The sequence below is a fragment of the Salmo salar genome, chromosome 19 (assembly GCF_965601325.2).
Source record: "Salmo salar chromosome 19, fSalSal1, whole genome shotgun sequence".
NCBI classification, from domain to species: Eukaryota; Metazoa; Chordata; class Actinopteri; order Salmoniformes; family Salmonidae; genus Salmo; species Salmo salar.
The window spans coordinates 74,253,926-74,272,500 of NC_138309.1; the positions used below are offsets into that span (position 1 = coordinate 74,253,926).

Consider the following 18,575-nt stretch of genomic DNA (forward strand, 5'->3'; position numbering starts at 1 on the left):
TCCATCCTGTCATGGAGTCATCTGTCCATTCTGTCAGAGTTTCTACCGTTACCATCCAATACTTTTCTAGAATTAGGAAAAAGCACATAGCTGAGATTTTGGCGGCTGGCTTAAGAAAGGATATATTACTAACATCACAGTTGTTTGGGCAATATCTGTTCTTAAACCATCCATGTACAGCACCCCCTGCCCCCCCACCGTAAATTCACACAACACAAATGTTCCATGGTTAAGTTAGAGAGGTCAGTTGCCATAGTGCTGGTCTTATGTCTGACTCGGTCGCAGCAGGAGTTGTGAGATTTACACACGCTTAGAGACGAAACCCAGAAGAACAGAAACAACACTCCAAGTGTAAAAACTGACACCCAAGCGGGGGCCAAACCACAAAACAGTCTTGGGGAATGAGCAGCCAACATACACACTACATACACTGAGTGTACAAAACATTAGGAACACCTTCCTAATATTGAGTTGCACCCCCCTCTTGCCCTCAAAACAGCCTTTCATTTGTCAAGGCATGGACTCTACAAGGTGTCAAAAGAGTTCCACAGGGATGCTGGCACATGTTGACTCCAATGCTTCCCATAGTTCCCATTTTTTTCGTTCAGCCTTTGAACGTTGCCCGGTTGGAATATTATCGCTATTTTACGAGAAAAATCGCAAAAAAATTGATTTTAAACAGCGTTTGACATGCTTCTAAGTACGGTAATGGAATATTTTGAATTGTTTTGTCACGAAATGCGCTCGCGCATCACCCTTCGGATAGTGACCTGAACACACGAACAAAACGGAGCTATTTGATTATAACTATGGATTATTTGGAACCAAAACAACATTTGTTGTTGAAGTAGAAGTCCTGGGAGTGCATTCTGACGAAGAACAGCAAAGGTAATCCAATTTTTCTAATAGTAATTCTGAGTTTAGGTTGTCCCAAACTTGGTGGGTGTCAAAATAGCTAGCCGTGATGGCCGAGCTATGTACTCAGAATATTGCAAAATGTGCTTTCGCCGAAAAGCTATTTTAAAATCTGACACCGCGATTGCATAAAGGAGTTCTGTATCTATAATTATTAAAATAATTGTTATGTATTTTGTGAACGTTTATCATGAGTAATTTAGTAAATTCGCCGGAAGTTTTCGGTGGGTATGCTAGTTCTGAACATCACATGCTAATGTAAAAAGCAGTTTTTTGATATAAATATGAACTTGATTGAACAAAACATGCATGTATTGTATAACATAATGTCCTAGGAGTGTCATCTGATGAAGATCATCAAAGGTTAGTGCTGCATTTAGCTGTGGTTTGGGTTTATGTGACATATATGCTTGCTTGGAAAATGGCTGTGTGATTATTTGTGTCTATGTACTCTCCTAACATAATCTAATGTTTTGCTTTCGCTGTAAAGCCTTTTTGAAATCGGACAATGTGGTTAGATTAACAAGAGTCTTTATCTTTAAAATGGTGTAAAATAGTTGATTGTTTGAGAAAATTGAATTGTGGTATTTTAGTTGGTTTTGTATTTCGCGCCGTGCGATGCCATTGGCTGTTGGCTAGCGGAACGTCTGTCCTCAACAGGTTAAGAGAGGTTTAATGCCTTAATATTTAATAGTTTTAACCCTCGAAACTCATGTTTGCTATATACAGTGCATTCAGAAATTATTCAAACCCCTTGACTTTTTCCACATTCAGTTACGTTACATTCAGAGACTTGTCCCAAAGCCATTCCTGCGTTGTCTTGGCTGTGTGCTTAGGGTTGTTGTCTTTTTGGAAGGTGAACCTTAACCCCAGTCTGAGTTCCTGAGCGCTCTGGAGCAGGTTTTCATCAAGGATCTCTCTGTACTTTGCTCTGCTCATCTTTCCTCATTCCTGACTAGTCTCCCAGTCCCTGCCTCTGAAAATCATCCCCACAGCACAATGCTGCCACCACCATGCTTCACCATAAGGATGATGCCAGGTTTCCTCCAGACGTGACGCTTGGCATTCAGGCCAAAGAGTTCAATATTGAGACCAAGATTGGAGCTCTGTCAGTGACCATTGGGTTCTTGGTCACCTCCCTGACCAAGGCCCTTCTCCCCCGATTGCTCAGTTTGCCCGGGTGGCCAGCTCTAGGAAGAGTTTTGGTGGTTCCAACCTTCTTCCATTTAAGAATGATGGAGGCCACTGTGTTCTTGGGGACCTTCAATGCTGCATACATTTTTTGGTACCCTTGCCCAGATCTGTGCCTTGACACAATCCTGTCTCTGAGCTCTAAGGACAATTCCTTCGACCTCATGGCTTGGTTTTAGCTCTGACATACACTGTCAACTGTGGGACCTTATATAGACAGGTGTGTGCCTTTCCAAATCATGTCCAATCAATTGAATATACCACAAGTGGACTCCAATCAAGCTGTAGAAACATCTCAAGGATGATCAATGGAAACAGGATGCACCTGAGCTCAATTTCGAGTCTCATAGCAAAGGGTCTGAATACTTACAGTTGAAGTCGGAAGTTTACATACACTTAGGTTGGAGTCATTAAAACTCATTTCTCAACCACTCCACAAATTTCTTGTTAACAAACTATAGTTTTGGCAAGTTGGTTAGGACATCTACTTTGTGCATGACAAGTCATTTTTCCAACAATTGTTTACAGATTATTTCACTTATAATTCACTGTATCACAATTCCAGTGGGTCAGAAGTTTACATACACTAAGTTGACTGTGCCTTTAAACAGCTTGGAAAATTCCAGAAAAATGATGTCATGGCTTTAGAAACTTCTGACAGGCTAATTGACATCATTTGAGTCAATTGGAGGTGTACCTGTGGATGTATTTCAAGGCCTACCTTCAAACGTAATGCCTCTTTGCTTGACATGGGAAAATCAAAAGAAATCAGCCAAGACCTCAGAAAGAAAATTGTAGATCTCCACAAGTCTGGTTCATCCTTGGAAGCAATTTCCAAACGCCTGAAGGTACCACGTTCATCTGTACAAACAATAGCACGCAAGTATAAACAACATGGAACCACGCAGCCGTCATACCGCTCAGGAAGGAGACGCGTTCTGTCTCCTAGAGATGAACGTACTTTGGTGCGAAAAGTGCAAATCAATCCCAGAACAACAGCAAAGGACCTTGTGAAGATGCTGGAAGAAACAGGTACAAAAGTATCTGTATCCACAGTAAAAACGAGTCCTATATCGACATAACCTGAAAGGCCGCTCAGCGAGGAAGAAGCCACTGCTCCAAAACCGCCATAAAAAAAGCCAGACTACGGTTTGCAACTGCACATGGGGACAAAGAACGTACTTTTTGGAGAAATGTCCTCTGGTCTGATGAAACAAAAATAGAACTGTTTGGCCATAATGACCATCGTTATGTTTAGAGGAAAAAGGGGGAGGCTTGCAAGCCGAAGATCACCATCCCAACCATGAAGCACAGGGGTGGCAGCATCATGTTGTGGGAGTGATTTGCTGCAGGAGGGACTGGTGCACTTCACAAAATAGATGGCATCATGAGGGAGGAAAATTATGTGGATATATTGAAGCAACATCTCAAGACATCAGTCAGAAAGTTAACGCTTGGTCGCAAATGAGTCTTCCAAATGGACAATGACCCCAAGCATACTTCCAAAGTTGTGGCAAAATGGCTTAAGGACTACAAAGTCAAGGTATTGGAGTGGCCATCACAAAGCCCTGACCTCAATCCCATCGAACATTTGTGGGCAGAACTGAAAAAGCGTGTGCGAGCAAGGAGGCCTACAAACCTGACTCAGTTACACCAGCTGTCAGGAGGAATGGGCCAAAATTCACCCAACTTATTGTGGGAAGCTTGTGGAAGGCTACTCAAACGTTTGACTCAAGTTAAACAATTTAAAGGCAATGCTACCAAGTACTAATTGAGTATATGTGAACTCCTGACCCACTGGGAATGTGATGAAAGAAATAAAAGCTGAAATAAATAATTCTCTCTACTATTATTCTGACATTTCACATTCTTAAAATAAAGTGGTGATCCTAACTGACCTAAGACAGGGAATTTTTACTCGGATTAAATGTCAGGAATTGTGAAAAACTGAGTTTAAATATTTAGTATTTGGCTAAGGCGTATGTTAACTTCCGACTACAACTGTATGTAAATAATGTATTTCTAAAAACCTGTTTTCGCTTTGTCATTATGGGGTATTGTGTGTAGATTGATGATAATTTTTTGTCATTAATCAATTTTACACTAAGGCTGTAATGTAACAAGATGTGGAAAAAGTCAAGGGGTCTGAGTACTTTCTGAATGCACTGTAGGTATGGTGACAGAGGGCAACATGAGAGGTAAACCTGTACGTGTTCATTTACAAAGATTCCTCTTTACCTCTGTAGTCTGGTCTCCTTCACCACCAGCAGTTACCATACCCGGTCTGCTAGGTGGTTTGTACTTAAAAGTCCCCAGGACATTTACAGTATTAGGCAAGACTGCAATCTCTTCTTGTGCACCAGATGCATGGAATAGTCTACAATCCATGCTTCATCTTGATATGTTAGTGGCACTGAATTCATTTCAAATGTTGATGGGAGACTGTTACAGAAGAGTTTAAATATATATTTTTCGTCCGGATCATGTTGTTGTATGTTTTAATTCTGTAATGTATTGATTGTTACTGCCTTCTTGGCCAGGTCTCCCTTGAAAAAGAGACTGGGTCTCAATGGGCTTTTTCTTGTTAAATAAAAACAACTTGTTTTACGGCTCTTGACAATTCAAAGTTCTCAAGAGAAGTTACCCTTACTTATTATCTTACGTGAAGGATTGTTATACATTACTTTATCAAAATCTGCTCTAAAGATTAAACCTGTTTTCCTTGCATTCTCATAGTTTTCCATTATTTACAGTAGTTGTCTAATGTTGTCTCCAATATATCTCAAGATATATATCAACATAACATATCTTAGGAATCCTGATTAATAATGTCCGGTAGGACCTTTTCTATTCTGAGTAATACATTTTGCCAATATTTTTACATCACAACATTGAAGGGTGAAGGAGGTGTGTTCTTGGCACATCTCTATGGAAACTAGTGGGACTAGAATGTGGGGTGGGGAAGTGTAGGTGGAGAGAGGGAGATTAAATGGATCTAAGGCTCCTACTAGGGAGAAGAAATTGATTCCCCACATTGGAGACGAGCGGCTGCAGGTTGGAGCTGGGCTGGAGGCTTGGAGACATCCAGGAAGGTGGGTGTGGGAACCCCATGCTGCTCCATGCTGATCAGGAACGGGAGTTTAATGGAGATGCTAACAGGTAATGAATGGCTGGCTTGTAGCGTATTCACAGTTTACATCTATAATGTAGATTCATCACATTAACTTGGAGTATATGTATTCCATCTCTTTCTGTGAAACTGGCCGTATGTTGACTATTTTGACTGTTTATCTCGTGTTCTCCTCCAACATGCTCTCAGCCTTCACTTTGACTGTGTATTTACTGACCCTACTCTCTTTCTCAATGTTCTCATTGATTAAGTAACCTAAACCTGAACTGCTAATCTGTCTTGCATGAGACCATTCAATTGTGCCTTTTCTTAAATTATGATTTATTAAGTAAAAGTCAAAAAGCATTGGAGTAAAATCCCCTGACCTTAGCATTCCTGCTCTCACGTGTCCTTAACACAGATTTGGCAGACATTGCTTTCACACAGACCACAACACACCATATAGGGTTGGAAGCAACAACACACATTCTACAGAATATTTATTGAAATGTTATCTATGCGGACTTTCCAATATACTGCTTATTGATTGTCAAGTTGTGTATGGTTCACACTGCAGCTCTTTGCCCAAACTTGAAAAAGGCCTCTAAGGACTGTAGGACGCAAGGGACAACTCAGTTTTCTTCTGACTTCTTTTATTTCTTTAGTCAGTTAGTTAGTTAATTAGTTCTTTAGTTAGTTAGGTTGATAACCTTTAAAAGGCAAAACACAAAAAGAAATATACATTACTTCAAGTAAGGTCATTTCAAATTAAATATATAATCTTAATGTAGTCATATTATCTAAATTATACTATATACTAAATTAGACAATTGGTCTCAATTCTCAACACAAATAAACACCTAACTGGCAACAATTTTACACAACAATGTCCATGTGCCTACCGGTTGAGTCTCCAGAATCCTAAATGAGCTGAATGTGTATGGATGAGAGTCTCCTCTTCCGTGAAGGACTTCCAGTGAAATGCTTTTCCACCAAACATTTCACCACCTGCTATCACAAAGGTGCACCAGTATATATGTTCCCCAGGGAAACACAAGCTAATGATGGGTTCCACAATGCATACAATCTTTCGCCCCCTGCTGGTGTTTTATCTTTGAAATCAGTTAAATCTGAACGCCTTGAATATGAATACCTGTCTTTTGACGCAACATTGATGGAGTTGAAATGAAATTTCATTTAAGTACACTACCATTCAAAAGTTTGGGGTCACCTTGAAATGTCCTTGTTTTCCTTGAAAACATACATGAAATAAGTTGCAAAATGAATAGGAAATATAGTCAAGACGTTGACAAGGTTATAAATAATGATTTTTAATTGAAATAATAATTATGTCCTTCAAACTTTGCTTTCGTTAAAGAATCCTCCATTTGTAGAAATTACAGCCTTGCAGACCTTTGGCATTCTAGATGTCAATTTGTTGAGGTGATTTGAAGAGATTTCACTCCATGATTCCTGAAGCACCTCCCACAAGTTGGATTGGCTTGATGGTCACTTCTTACATACCATACGGTCAAGCTGCTCCCACAACAGCTCAATAGGGTTGAGATCCAGTGACTCCATTATAGACAGAAAATCAGCTGACTGCTTCTTCCCTAAATAGTTCTTGCATAGTTTGGAGCTGTGCTTTGGGTCATTGTCCTGTTGTAGGAGGAAATTGGCTCCAATTAAGCGCCGTCTACAGGGTATGGCATGGCATTGCAAAATGGAGTGATAGCCTTCCTTCTTCAAGATCCCTTCTACCCTGTACAAATCTCCCACTTTACCACCACCAAAGCACCCCCAGACCATCACATTGCCTCCACCATGCTTGACAAAAGGCCTTAAGCACTTCCCCAGCATTTATTCATTTTTTCTGCGTCTCACGAATGTTCTTCTTTGTGATCCGAACACCTCAAACTTAGATTAGTCTGTCCATAACACTTTTTTTCCAATCTTCCTCTGTCCGGTGTCTGTGTTCTTTTGCCCATCTTAATCTTTTATTGGCCATTCTGAGTTATGGCTTTTTCTTTGCAACTCTGCCTAGAAGGCCAGCATCCCGGTGTCGCCTCCACTGTTAACATTGAGACTGGTGTTTTGCGGGTACTATTTAATGAAGCTGCCAGTTGAGGACTCGTGAGGCATCCGTTTCTCAAACTAGACACTCGAATGTACTTGTCCTCTTGCTCAGTTGTGCACCGGGGCCTCCCACTCTTTCTATTCTGGTTAGAGCCAGTTTGCGCTGTTCTGTGAAGAGAGTAATACACAGCGTTGTACGAGATCTTCAGTTTCTTGGTAATTTCTTACATGGAATAGCCTTCATTTTTCAGAACAAGAATAGACTGACGAGTTTCAGAAGAAAGTTCTTTGCTTCTTGTTAATTGCAAAAGGGTTTTCTAATGATCAATTAGCTAATCCAAGTTTATCATTTTAAAAGGCTAACACAACGTGCCCTTGTAACATAGCCTTCCTTCTGATGGTTGCTGATAATGGCCCTCTGTACGCCTATGTAGATATTCCATTAAATTAAAAAAATAAAAAGCCATTTCCAGCTACAATAGTCATTTACAACGTTAACAATTTCTACACTGTATTTCTGATCAATTTGATGTTATTTTAATGGACAAAAATGTTGCCTTTCTTTTAAAAACAAGGACATTTCTAAGTGACCCCAAACTTTTGAACGGTAGTGTAGATATGTAGCACCTGTTTATTTGTTATCATCAACAATAACTCCAGGTAAAGTATAGTGGGTAGTCCAGAGAAAAGTAGAACAAACATAGGCATTAAAAGACAGAGACACAAGTCCATTTTATTCAACAAAGAATAAGTCCATAGATTAATTGAGAACCCAACAAACAGAGGAAGCACTACAAGCCAGGCTGCTGCTAACTCGGCCTCCTGGGGCGACAGGCAGGATTGCAGGAATCACAGCAGTGGCGGAATACAAGGGAAAATAGATTCAACCGAGCAGGAAGAGGAGACGTGCCGCAGATGAGGGGGGAGAGAGACGAGGAGGTCACTGATCCAGAGAGAGCGAGAGCGAGAGAGCGAGAGAGAAAAGCAGAGAGAGATAGAAAAGTAGTGAAAGGGAGAATAAGAGCTAAAGAAGCTGATGGAGGTCTACAGGGTGCCCCCTCCTCTCCAATCCCCCTCTTCAGCTCTGAGAGGAATCCCTCCTAGGCCAGTGTGTGTTTGGTGTTTATGTTAAAGTGCCCCCCTCCTCTTCCTCCCTTTCTCCCATGGCCACGGTGATGACGGATGAGTTAAACCCCTGCTCAGGAGAGGGAGATGTGAGGGAGTGTGGACACAGACACACGCGAGCAGCACACACACACACACAGACAGACAGGATGGCAGATACATACAGAAGCACAGCCATGCACACGGACAAAGACGCACAGGTGGATAAACTAAACCCAGTCCATGCTATGATTAGATACACATTAGTCTCTGTGGTTGATTTATTATGCCTGTTTGTGTGGTTGTGATTACTCATGCCTGTGTGTCTGCTCTGTCTGTGTAATATATATATATATATATATATATATATATATATATATATATATATATATATGTATGTGTGTGTGTGTGTGTGGAGACCAGGTTTGACAGTATAGACGGGTCTGGTCCCTTCCCTTTAGTCAGTGTTCCATGCCTAGCAATGATCTCCAGGGGTCAAGGTCAGAGGTCAAAGTCAGTATAAGTTCCAGTAAGGCCACAGCAGGGTCGGTCACTCAGCATAGTCTGTCTCCGCTGTCGCCTTGGCAACCGTTGTGGCCACCTTGGCAACTCTCGCCAAGCACCCCGTAGCCAGGTGGGCTGAGGGCGGGGCGGCGGGGCAGTGGGAGGGGCTAGATGCTGGGCCGTTGGCGGGTGGTGTCGTAGGATCGACACACCTGTGACTGAGACACCACCCCATGTTCCTCCTGGGAGAAGGCATAGCCATCTAGAGATAGAGAAGAGGAGGGGAGAGGGACAAGTACAGTAAGTACACCACTGTATGTTTACCTACCTATATAGAAGTAAATCCAAGGCTGGGACAAGGACAGGGATACTCACGGGACACGTTGCTCTGCTGCACAGAGTTTTTGCGGCCCACGTTGGAGGGTGTTTTCCTAAAGACCCGCGTCAACAGGTGGGCACGCTCATTCAGACTGGAGAAGAGACGGACAGGTAAGTCAACCAATCACAGAATACACAGCCACTGATTGACAGGTTATAGCGCCAATCACAGGGAAAATCTCTATATCTCTATGACAGGTTAACACAACAGGTGGAAGTACTACTCTGAGGGATAACCAGTCCGACAAATGTGGATCACCTTTTAGTCAGGTCAATTTCTATGGCAACGAATCCTTCAGAACTAACCTGCTCCGGGGCAGGCTAACTCAGGGCTAACTCCATTTATCCTGAATGAAGTCTCTGAGCCGCGAGTTGAGGACCAAAGTAAATCAGATTCCCTCCCTCTTACAAAGATTGCATCACCATCATCATCCCCTTAATTTCAGGAAGACTGATTCCATATTTTATTAATCAAAAAGCTATGTGTTTATTTTTATGTTAAAATACCTAAACACATTATTAGTAATGAGAGGAAGCATTTGAAACTTCTGTATGACTACTACTACAATTATTTTAATCGATAGGAGTGGGAAGAAAAGGTGCTCATGCATTGATAAGCACACCAAAGTAATAAAGTAAAGACGGCCCTTCTAAAAGCCTATTTCACACCATAGCCTGCTGAATTTCAAATATAACTTTTCCTTCATTTTGATTTCAGCACAAATGAACATGTGCCACCGACTCGCCCATGGATTGATGTTTCAGCATTGTCTCAATGAAGACTTTGGCGTTTGACTAGTCGTGTGCGACATGTAGCAGGCTTGTAACTGTGCGTACGCTTTGATCACACTGACAGGATCATTGTATTTTGGTACACCAGAATTACATTCATTTCCAATGAAACCGCTGCGTTTGCAGCATTGCGTTGCAGAGGCAGTTGCTGTGCGTTCGGTGTGGTGCATACCATACGTTGGATTTATGGAACGTATGCGTCAAACTGTATGCGTTAACAGCCTGACAGAAATGGTAGCAGAAAGTGAATATTGACATTTTGTTGCATACATATCCAGATGATGCTGCGGACTATTTTGCGCCATAACGCTGTCAGTGTGATTGAGCGCTAGAGTTAACAGCAGACGGTCCAGCAATATCCACCGTCGTAGTATGGTTGAAGCCTGAGCTGGTATGTGAAGCTAACTGAAGCTGGCTGGCTTTAGAAAATCCTGAGTAGATCTAGCTTGCTTCGTAGTATAACCCTCAGGAGTCTTTGATTGTGACCGAACACTCTCTGAAGCTTAGCCTGAGTGTCACTGGCCTGCTACACTATTGGTGAAACGTTTACATAGCGTGAGACGATTCATCTGAAATGAAACCTGGGAGTAAGCAGCGAGGCTCGGCTCGAGGTTCGCAGCGCGGCTCGGCTAGAGGCTCGGCTAGAGGATCGCAGCACGGCTCGGCTAGAGGCTCGGCTAGAGGATCGCAGCACGGCTCGGCGGAAAATTACACTCTAGGTTCTGGTCAGATTACGACACACAGCTCACCTCCGAGAGTCTTGATCAAGTGACTCACGCTCTGCTCATGCGGTCCAGAAGTTACACGGCCATGTCATCCTGTCTGTGCTATCATGCCAACTCCTTGTCACTCATTCTCATGCCAATGACTTGACAATAACAACATTAGGCATTGGCAAGAGCACAAACAGATCTGGGACCAGGCTATGATTTCCTTCCCTTTATGAACACATATAGGTGAAACCAATGGATAGGCCACCCTATTGCTTACACCTTGAAGACCTGCAGATCTGAGGTCTTGAAGGAAAGGAACAAGGAAGTGAGAAGAGGAGATCATTTTGTACTATTAGGGCATGGTATAGGCACTTGTCTTTCCCACTAACACGGACTTTGCTGATAAAGGAAAGGAGGGAAAATGTACAACTGTGATATGTTGTTGTCTTCAGATGAATTGCACTAGTTGTAAGTCTCTCTGGATAAGAGTGTCTGCCAAATGACTAAAATGTCCATGTAAATAGCTGAGTCCTGTTAGTATTATTGAAGTCAACCCCTGCCTAGACCTTACCCCAAGACAAGACAACTTGTTGATGTGACTACCAGAGCCAGACCTGGTAGGGTAGGGGCTAGGGGGCTGGGCATATGTCTTGGCTGGTACTGAAGAGCAGATTGACATTCAGTTAATCCAATCCCATCTCATTATGTGACTGCAGGGCAAACAGCCAGCCATGTTAGCGCCCCCCCCCCTCCCTCTCCAGAGGAAGACTACACCCTCTGTTTTCCAGGACAGTCATCCCTCCTCTACTCTAAACATTCACGCTCACATGCAAACACGTACAAATTCACAGACAGACACGCATACATCCTCAGCCTTCCTCTCTCTCTCAATCCTCCTCCTCACTAATGACAATGCTAAACTTTCTGTTAACAGTCAGTATCCAAACAGAACAGAATGTTTCCTTCTAACAGAATGCTTTCACAGAATTCTTCCCAGATTGTCTGATTCCGCTGTGGAACACGGTAGGTTACTTCTCTAGATCAGGCAGCCAATGAGGCATTAAATCACATGAGGGGTTTCCCTGGCACTGGGGCAGGGGCCCTGATCCGATCCACAGAGTGTGTGGACCCGGGCCAGCCTCCCCAAGGTTACACTTCTGAGCAAGCAGCTGGGACCTATTCTTTATGGTACCACAGGGAACTTAGACCTGGTGTGTTTGGAAAAGCCTGAAAAACCGTTCTGAAGTTTTGCAACGGTATCGTACGCCAAAGAAAATGAGGTCTGCTAAATGGATGACAAGGTGAATGAATGAAGAACAAATTGATAGCCTAAAAAATCAATATATAAATAGCACATCTGTAAAGTGATGACTGAATCCGCCGCACGTCGCCCCTGTAGTGTCGCTGTCTGAAAGGGGAGTGAGACTCCAAACAGTCCAAGGACGCGCCACATCTAATTACTTCCCCAGAGAAACTTTGGTCCTCTACCTTTCCCATCCTTGTCCCAATCCTCTCCCGTTATGAAATACAGATGTGTGCGTTTCTCCTCTGTGCCTCTCAAACTCCTCAATGCTTTCCATGGTCGTCGCTGGGGGCTCCTACCCATCTCTGGGAGAAGGTTCAGCCCAGGCCATGGCCTTCACTTCGAGGCTAGGGAAGGCTGTGTGCGCCCATCCGTCCAAAAACAACGCCCTTCCTCCCCTCCCTGTCCCCAAGCACCTCCCCAGCCCACCTCTGTCTGAGCCAGTTCTCTGTTCTGGACTGTTGGCCTAGCCGTCTCACTGGATGATTGAGGACTATTGTTCCTGCCCAAAGCCCACCAAAGAGCCCCATACACAGCCAATATCCCACACAACCATCCCTCAAATGGCCAAACCTCAGTCTTCCATCTCCCACTCCATTCCTCAACCTAATATGGCCAAATACCTCCGATGTTTTAAAGCCCCTTCTAACATGATCAACCCTGAATGGTTCTACTTCTTATCTTATGATAGATATACTGACTACAACCCACGATACAAAACAAACACACACAAACGGCTAACTCTAACACACAATCACAGAGGCTACAGCACACCCAGTCCTTACAGCAGTGCAAACCTGTCCACTTCCTGACTCGACACAATCAGATAGAGAGATAGGAAAAAGAAGATGGGGAAGGAAAAGAAAGAGATATGATGAAACATGAGTGCTGAGGTGGGTGAGTGAGTGTAGGATGCAGTGAGAGAGACGGGGGAGGAGTCTTGCAGAGCGGAGCAGGGGCAGACAAACAGGTCAGAGTTCACACAGTGAGCCAGGTCAAACCAAGCCAAGGTGCTACCTGTGTCTGTCTGTGCCCTGAGCTCTGGGGCTAGGGGACCTCAGGGTTGGCTTTGGCTCTGTGGATGGGTCAACCATGTTACCAACAGGTTAGCTGGCCATGGTTACATCACTATCATATATGGTACACGCTAGACTTTAAAACACTGGGACATAAATCATAATAAACACATCAATCTTACAGACTTTCTAACAAAATATTTAAATGGGGGGGACCCCTCAGTCCAAGCAATTATCATTATCTCATGCTATGAAAATGACATGAACAATGTCACAGTAAGTTCAGTAAAGATCCCGTCTGTGTGCCCCCCCTCCAACTGTGATCCCTTGATGCAGTGTGTGTGTGTGTGGTGTGTGTGTGTGTGTGTCTGACCTGCGTCCGCTGGCGTCTCGGAGCACGGCGGCCCCTGGGTCTACAGCCCTGGCCTCCAGCTCCTGGACCTCTTCCAGAAGAGACTTCTTCACAGTGCGACGACCCCTACAACACATTCACAGGATTATGTTGACACATTCACAGGATTATGTTGACACATTCACAGGATTTGATGATATCTGCGGGCAGAAATGCTTGATTTCTTTGGTATCGCAAATTGCTAACTTTTCTGTCAGGGAAATAATATTTGTTGACGTGTGGCTTGACTGAACCAAAATATGTGGTAAAAGTATGGTGATTGGTTAAAATTGCGAGCCCACTTTTTGTAGTGTGGTGTTCAGACAGTTATATGCAGTAATTTGACCGTTTTATGCGGTAATAGTGCGATGAATGGTCAAATTTGCAAGCCCTAGCATAATATGCGGGAATGGTTGATTTTGCAAAAAAAAAATCGCCAATCGCAGAAGTCGCAAAATCTGGGTACAGCGGGACTGTGTTTATACACACACGTGTATATGTTCGTATTGAAATGTGAAAAACATCGCTGTTCATATGCATTGATTTAAGTGGTATTTATGCAGTGTGAGTGTTACTCACGCGTTCCAGGCAAAGTCTTTGAGTAGACAGGCTGCTGGCACCAGGACCAGCCCCAGCCAGAAGTGCCAGCACTGCATCACTCTGCTAGCCTACAACACAACGTCAACACAACGTCAACACAACACTCCAGGAACCCAGGAGAGAGACATACAACACATTTCAGCCACATCAAGAGACACGTTAGACAGACACTCCACAGGGTCTCCACCCTCTGTTGTCCAGCTGCAGACAGCCTCGTTGACCTCTAACCATGAGTCTGTCTCCAGGGGTTAATCCCCCTCTAAACTACGGTCTCTCCCCGTCCCCCTCTAAACTACGGTCTCTCCCCGTCCCCCTCTAAACTACGGTCTCTCCCCGTCCCCCTCTAAACTACGGTCTCTCCCCGTCCCCCTCTAAACTACGGTCTCTCCCCGTCCCCCTGTCAATCAGCTGCACTCTGTCTCTCTTTGTCTTTCTACATGGTAGCCAATTCTGCCACCATATGCCAAATGCCAGTAGCAGTTTGCTAAATATGCCCTGACATATTTCTGGTAACAAAGCCCATCTCTCTACTATACTATCTACATTCATACAAGTGGACATTGACTGTGCTGTAGTCTACGCTGTACTGGCTAGCTAGCTACATTCATAGTAAGATTACAGTTTTCCCTTAGTCCCTGTTATGAGGCTGTAGTTCAGAGATGGTCAGAGGGAGATACTTTGGGCCGGACACAGCTGACATTCCCAAGGGGATTCTCCGGACTGAATCGGAAAACCATTATGAGCCATTCCCAATGACAGCTGGAAACACAGCCAGAGAAGCTCAGACTACACACACACACACACACACACACAGTTTGACAAACAGCCACAGACAACAGGACAGACTGTCGGTCTCACACAAACACACCAAAAACACACACATTCTTTGTCAAAAACCCCACACGCACAAATACAGTCTCAAACAAACAGCCACACACAGACACACACAAACATAACTCAAACAATTATTTGAAGCGTAAACACAGAGCACTCAATGAATAGCCCAGTATTCATCCCCTATGGGCAGATGAATGTAGAGATACAGGGGATGAGAACGGGTGAGAGAGCAAGGGGAAGTGAGGAGGAGAAAGGAGGTGATGGGGTTGTCTGAGCGGGCTGATGGAGGGATTGGAGACGGGAGCGTTTCCCCCAGTTCCCTAGTTGGACGGAGCAGCTGCAGGGTTTATTCACATTCCTCATTTCTGACACAAATTGAATGAATGGTCTGAAAGAGGCGGAGACTCCCTCCCCCAGTCTCCCTGCACATTGTGGTACCACTGCTCCCTGTACCTAGCCCCCTAAAAAACCCAACATGGGACCCTCAATCAGGGGGTCCCCCATATACACACACCCGTCCTCCTCCAGCCCTGCCCAGCCCGGCACTCAAGCTATAGTCAACACCACCAGAGCAGGCCGTAAAAGCCTGGGGCTCGGGTGACCGCGCAGCAGGTGCAGAGGGCCTGCAGAGTAGGCTGGAAGGGCATAAATCTCCCAGGGGCTCCAGCAGTGCTGACATGGAACACCCAGAAGGCCAGCCGCCCAGGCGCCGTGTGTGTGTGTGTGTGTGTGTGTGTGTGTGTGTGGGGGGGGGGGGGGGGTATTACCCCCCCACCATCAGAATGACTGACACATGTATGGGGAGTGGTGGGGGGGTGGAAAGCATTAAGTCCATATAGAACACATCCACAGAGCTGCCATGGTTTCTGGCCTATTAGGACATATTTACAGCCTGGTCTGAGGCTGGGTTTTTTGGTGCTGACCGCACACCTCTGCAGCGGTGCCTCAGCTTTTCTAACCAACAGGGCCCTGTAGACACGGAAGAGTTCACTACAGTCGTAAGTAGTAACAGAAGAATCAGAGGAGACTTGCCTGGCCCTGCATGTCAGGAGCGATGGGGATGGACGGCCAGAAAGCTGAGTAGACAGTGAAGAACAGCATCCAGAGAATCATACTGCCCCATACTGCCAGGTGGGAGAACTACAGGGAGGGGAGAGGGGGGGTGGGAGAGGGGGGTGGGAGAGGAAGGAGAAAGGGTGAGTAATATAGAGCGAGGTCACATAGTTAATGTACAAACACTGAATATAGACAACCTTGTCCCTGAGAGTCCCCCTCTTTCCCTCTCTCCCTCCCCTTCTGTCCCTTTCCCTCCCTCTTTCTTTTCCTTTGTCTATCCCTCCTTCCCTCTCTCTCTCTCTCCCCCTCTCTGTAAGGGGACACTGTGTGAATAGCTATGGGACCCTGCTTCATTACCGGGGGGGTGTTGTGTGGACAGCTGAACGGACGGGGCGTGTCAACGCCCCCCTCAACCCTGTCCCTGGAGTGGGAATGCCCTGAAATGGCTGTAACACATGGCAAGGAGCGAGAGTGTGTGTGTGTGTGTGTGTGTGATCTCTCTACACTAGTATACCCTACACTGCCACCTATACCTGTACACAACAGTGTCAGCTGTCAACCTGTAGGCCACCAGTCATGTGGTACTATATGTCAGCGTGGTACATAGAAGCAGTCTATAGGGCTAGTGAAGTGGGAGGGTGTATTAGAGGGGAAACAAAGTCTTACCCTGGTCCAGGCAGTGGTTTCCATACCAGCTTTTAAACACACTGTTACTACCACATACTGCAGATAGAGAGAGAGAATGAGAGCGAGAAAGAGAGCGAGAAAGAGGAATGGTTAGTTCACAAACGACACCAGAGATAAAACATCCATAATGATATACTGTAAACTTAACAATTCCTGTTAAAACCCTCAGCGTGTACCTGCTGCTCTCAGCCATCTAAACACAAACACCATGATAAATATAAGGAACAGAGTGATGGAGAGAGAGAGAGAGAGAGAGAGAGAGAGGGAATAAGGTAGATGAGTAGAGCGATTGCTGAGGTAGACTAACTGCAGTCCCATGAGCACTTCATTACTGATTTAAAATGGCCAGAGTCTAGCATCTCTGTAGCAGGATCCAAAAAGTGTAACTGACACACACATTTCATCAGACTGGGCATTACATTAGTGGGATGAGTCCATGTTAATGTTCAGAGTGTCAGCGCCAACATAAACGAGACACGGTGTAGGGCATCTGCTTACCGTGTAGACCATGTTCCCCACAAACAGGTAGTCAGTTCCATGACCGTTGTTGAAAGGACTGTCTGGGGAGAACACACACACAAATATTTACCACAAGATATTAAGTTAATGAAGAGTGTGTGTCTAGCAGGGAGGATGTAGGGACCACTACTTACCATGTTCTAGAACTTTGAGTGGAAACCAGAAGAGAATAATGGAATGGATCAGAGCATTTATACAGTGACCCCAAAACACCTGAGAGAGAGAGACACACAGAGACAGAGACACACAGAGAGAGAGAGAGAGAGAGAGAGAGAGAGAGAGAGAGAGAGACACAGAGAGACAGAGACACACAGAGAGAGAGAGAGAGAGAGAGAGAGAGAGAGAGAGAGAGAGAGAGAGAGACAGAGAGACAGAGACACACAGAGAGAGAGAGAGAGAGAGAGAGAGACACAGAGACAGAGACACACAGAGAGAGAGAGAGAGAGAGAGAGAGAGAGACACAGAGAGACAGAGACACACAGAGAGAGAGAGAGAGAGAGAGAGAGAGACACAGAGAGACAGAGACACACAGAGAGAGAGAGAGAGAGAGAGAGAGAGAGAGACACAGAGAGACAGAGACACACAGAGAGAGAGAGAGAGAGAGAGAGAGAGACACAGAGAGACAGAGACACACAGAGAGAGAGAGAGAGAGAGACACAGAGAGACAGAGAGAGAGAGACAGAGAGAGAGAGACACAGAGAGAGAGAGACAGAGACACAGAGAGAGAGAGACAGAGAGAGAGAGAGAGAGAGACAGAGACACACAGAGAGAGAGAGAGAGAGAGAGAGAGAGAGAGAGAGACACAGAGAGAGAGAGACAGAGACACACAGAGAGAGAGACAGAGACACACAGAGAGAGAGACAGAGACACACAGAGAGAGAGACAGAGACACACAGAGAGAGAGACAGAGACACACAGAGAGAGAGACAGAGACACACAGAGAGAGAGACAGAGACACACAGAGAGAGAGACAGAGACACACAGAGAGAGAGACAGAGACACACAGAGAGAGACAGAGCGAGAGGATGGAGAGAGCGAGAGAGGGCAGTAGTAGTAAGTACAAACCAATGCCAAAACACACAGAGGCCACATACAAAAACAGTGTTTCCCCTCACAGTAATACAACTACCACTGTGTATTCAGCATCTCTACCAACCAACTGCCCTGCTCCTGCGCACACACATTACACACACCTTCCACCCCCTAACTGAATGACTTCCTTATTCTGGCCCTCTGAATATCATTAGCGTTGCCATGGAGACGGCCCGGACTCCCTGCCACCTTGTTTACCCGCTGGGGTTCCAAACAAACACCAGGCCTCTCAAATCCATCATAGAGAGAGACAAGCCCCAGACATGACCCATCAAACACAGAGCATGACAAT

General features: G+C 44.9%; 1 protein-coding gene across 8 annotated transcripts in view; it reads right to left on the reverse strand.

The window, feature by feature from the left end:
• Positions 1-7,998: 7,998 nt before the first annotated feature.
• atp8a2 (ATPase phospholipid transporting 8A2) overlaps positions 7,999-18,575 on the reverse strand; it is a 65,908-nt gene continuing 55,331 nt past the window's right edge. For 7 of the 8 annotated variants that reach the window (XM_014159476.3, XM_014159473.3, XM_014159472.3 and 4 more), the window contains 8 exons: positions 17,326-17,404; positions 17,171-17,232; positions 16,652-16,708; positions 15,962-16,069; positions 14,072-14,160; positions 13,475-13,579; positions 9,275-9,369; positions 7,999-9,161 (listed from right to left, as the gene is read on the reverse strand). In XM_014159476.3, the coding sequence (XP_014014951.1) occupies positions 9,067-9,161; positions 9,275-9,369; positions 13,475-13,579; positions 14,072-14,160; positions 15,962-16,069; positions 16,652-16,708; positions 17,171-17,232; positions 17,326-17,404 (690 nt within the window). In that variant the 3' untranslated portion in view covers positions 7,999-9,066. The other variant, XM_014159477.3, reaches the window with a different exon arrangement.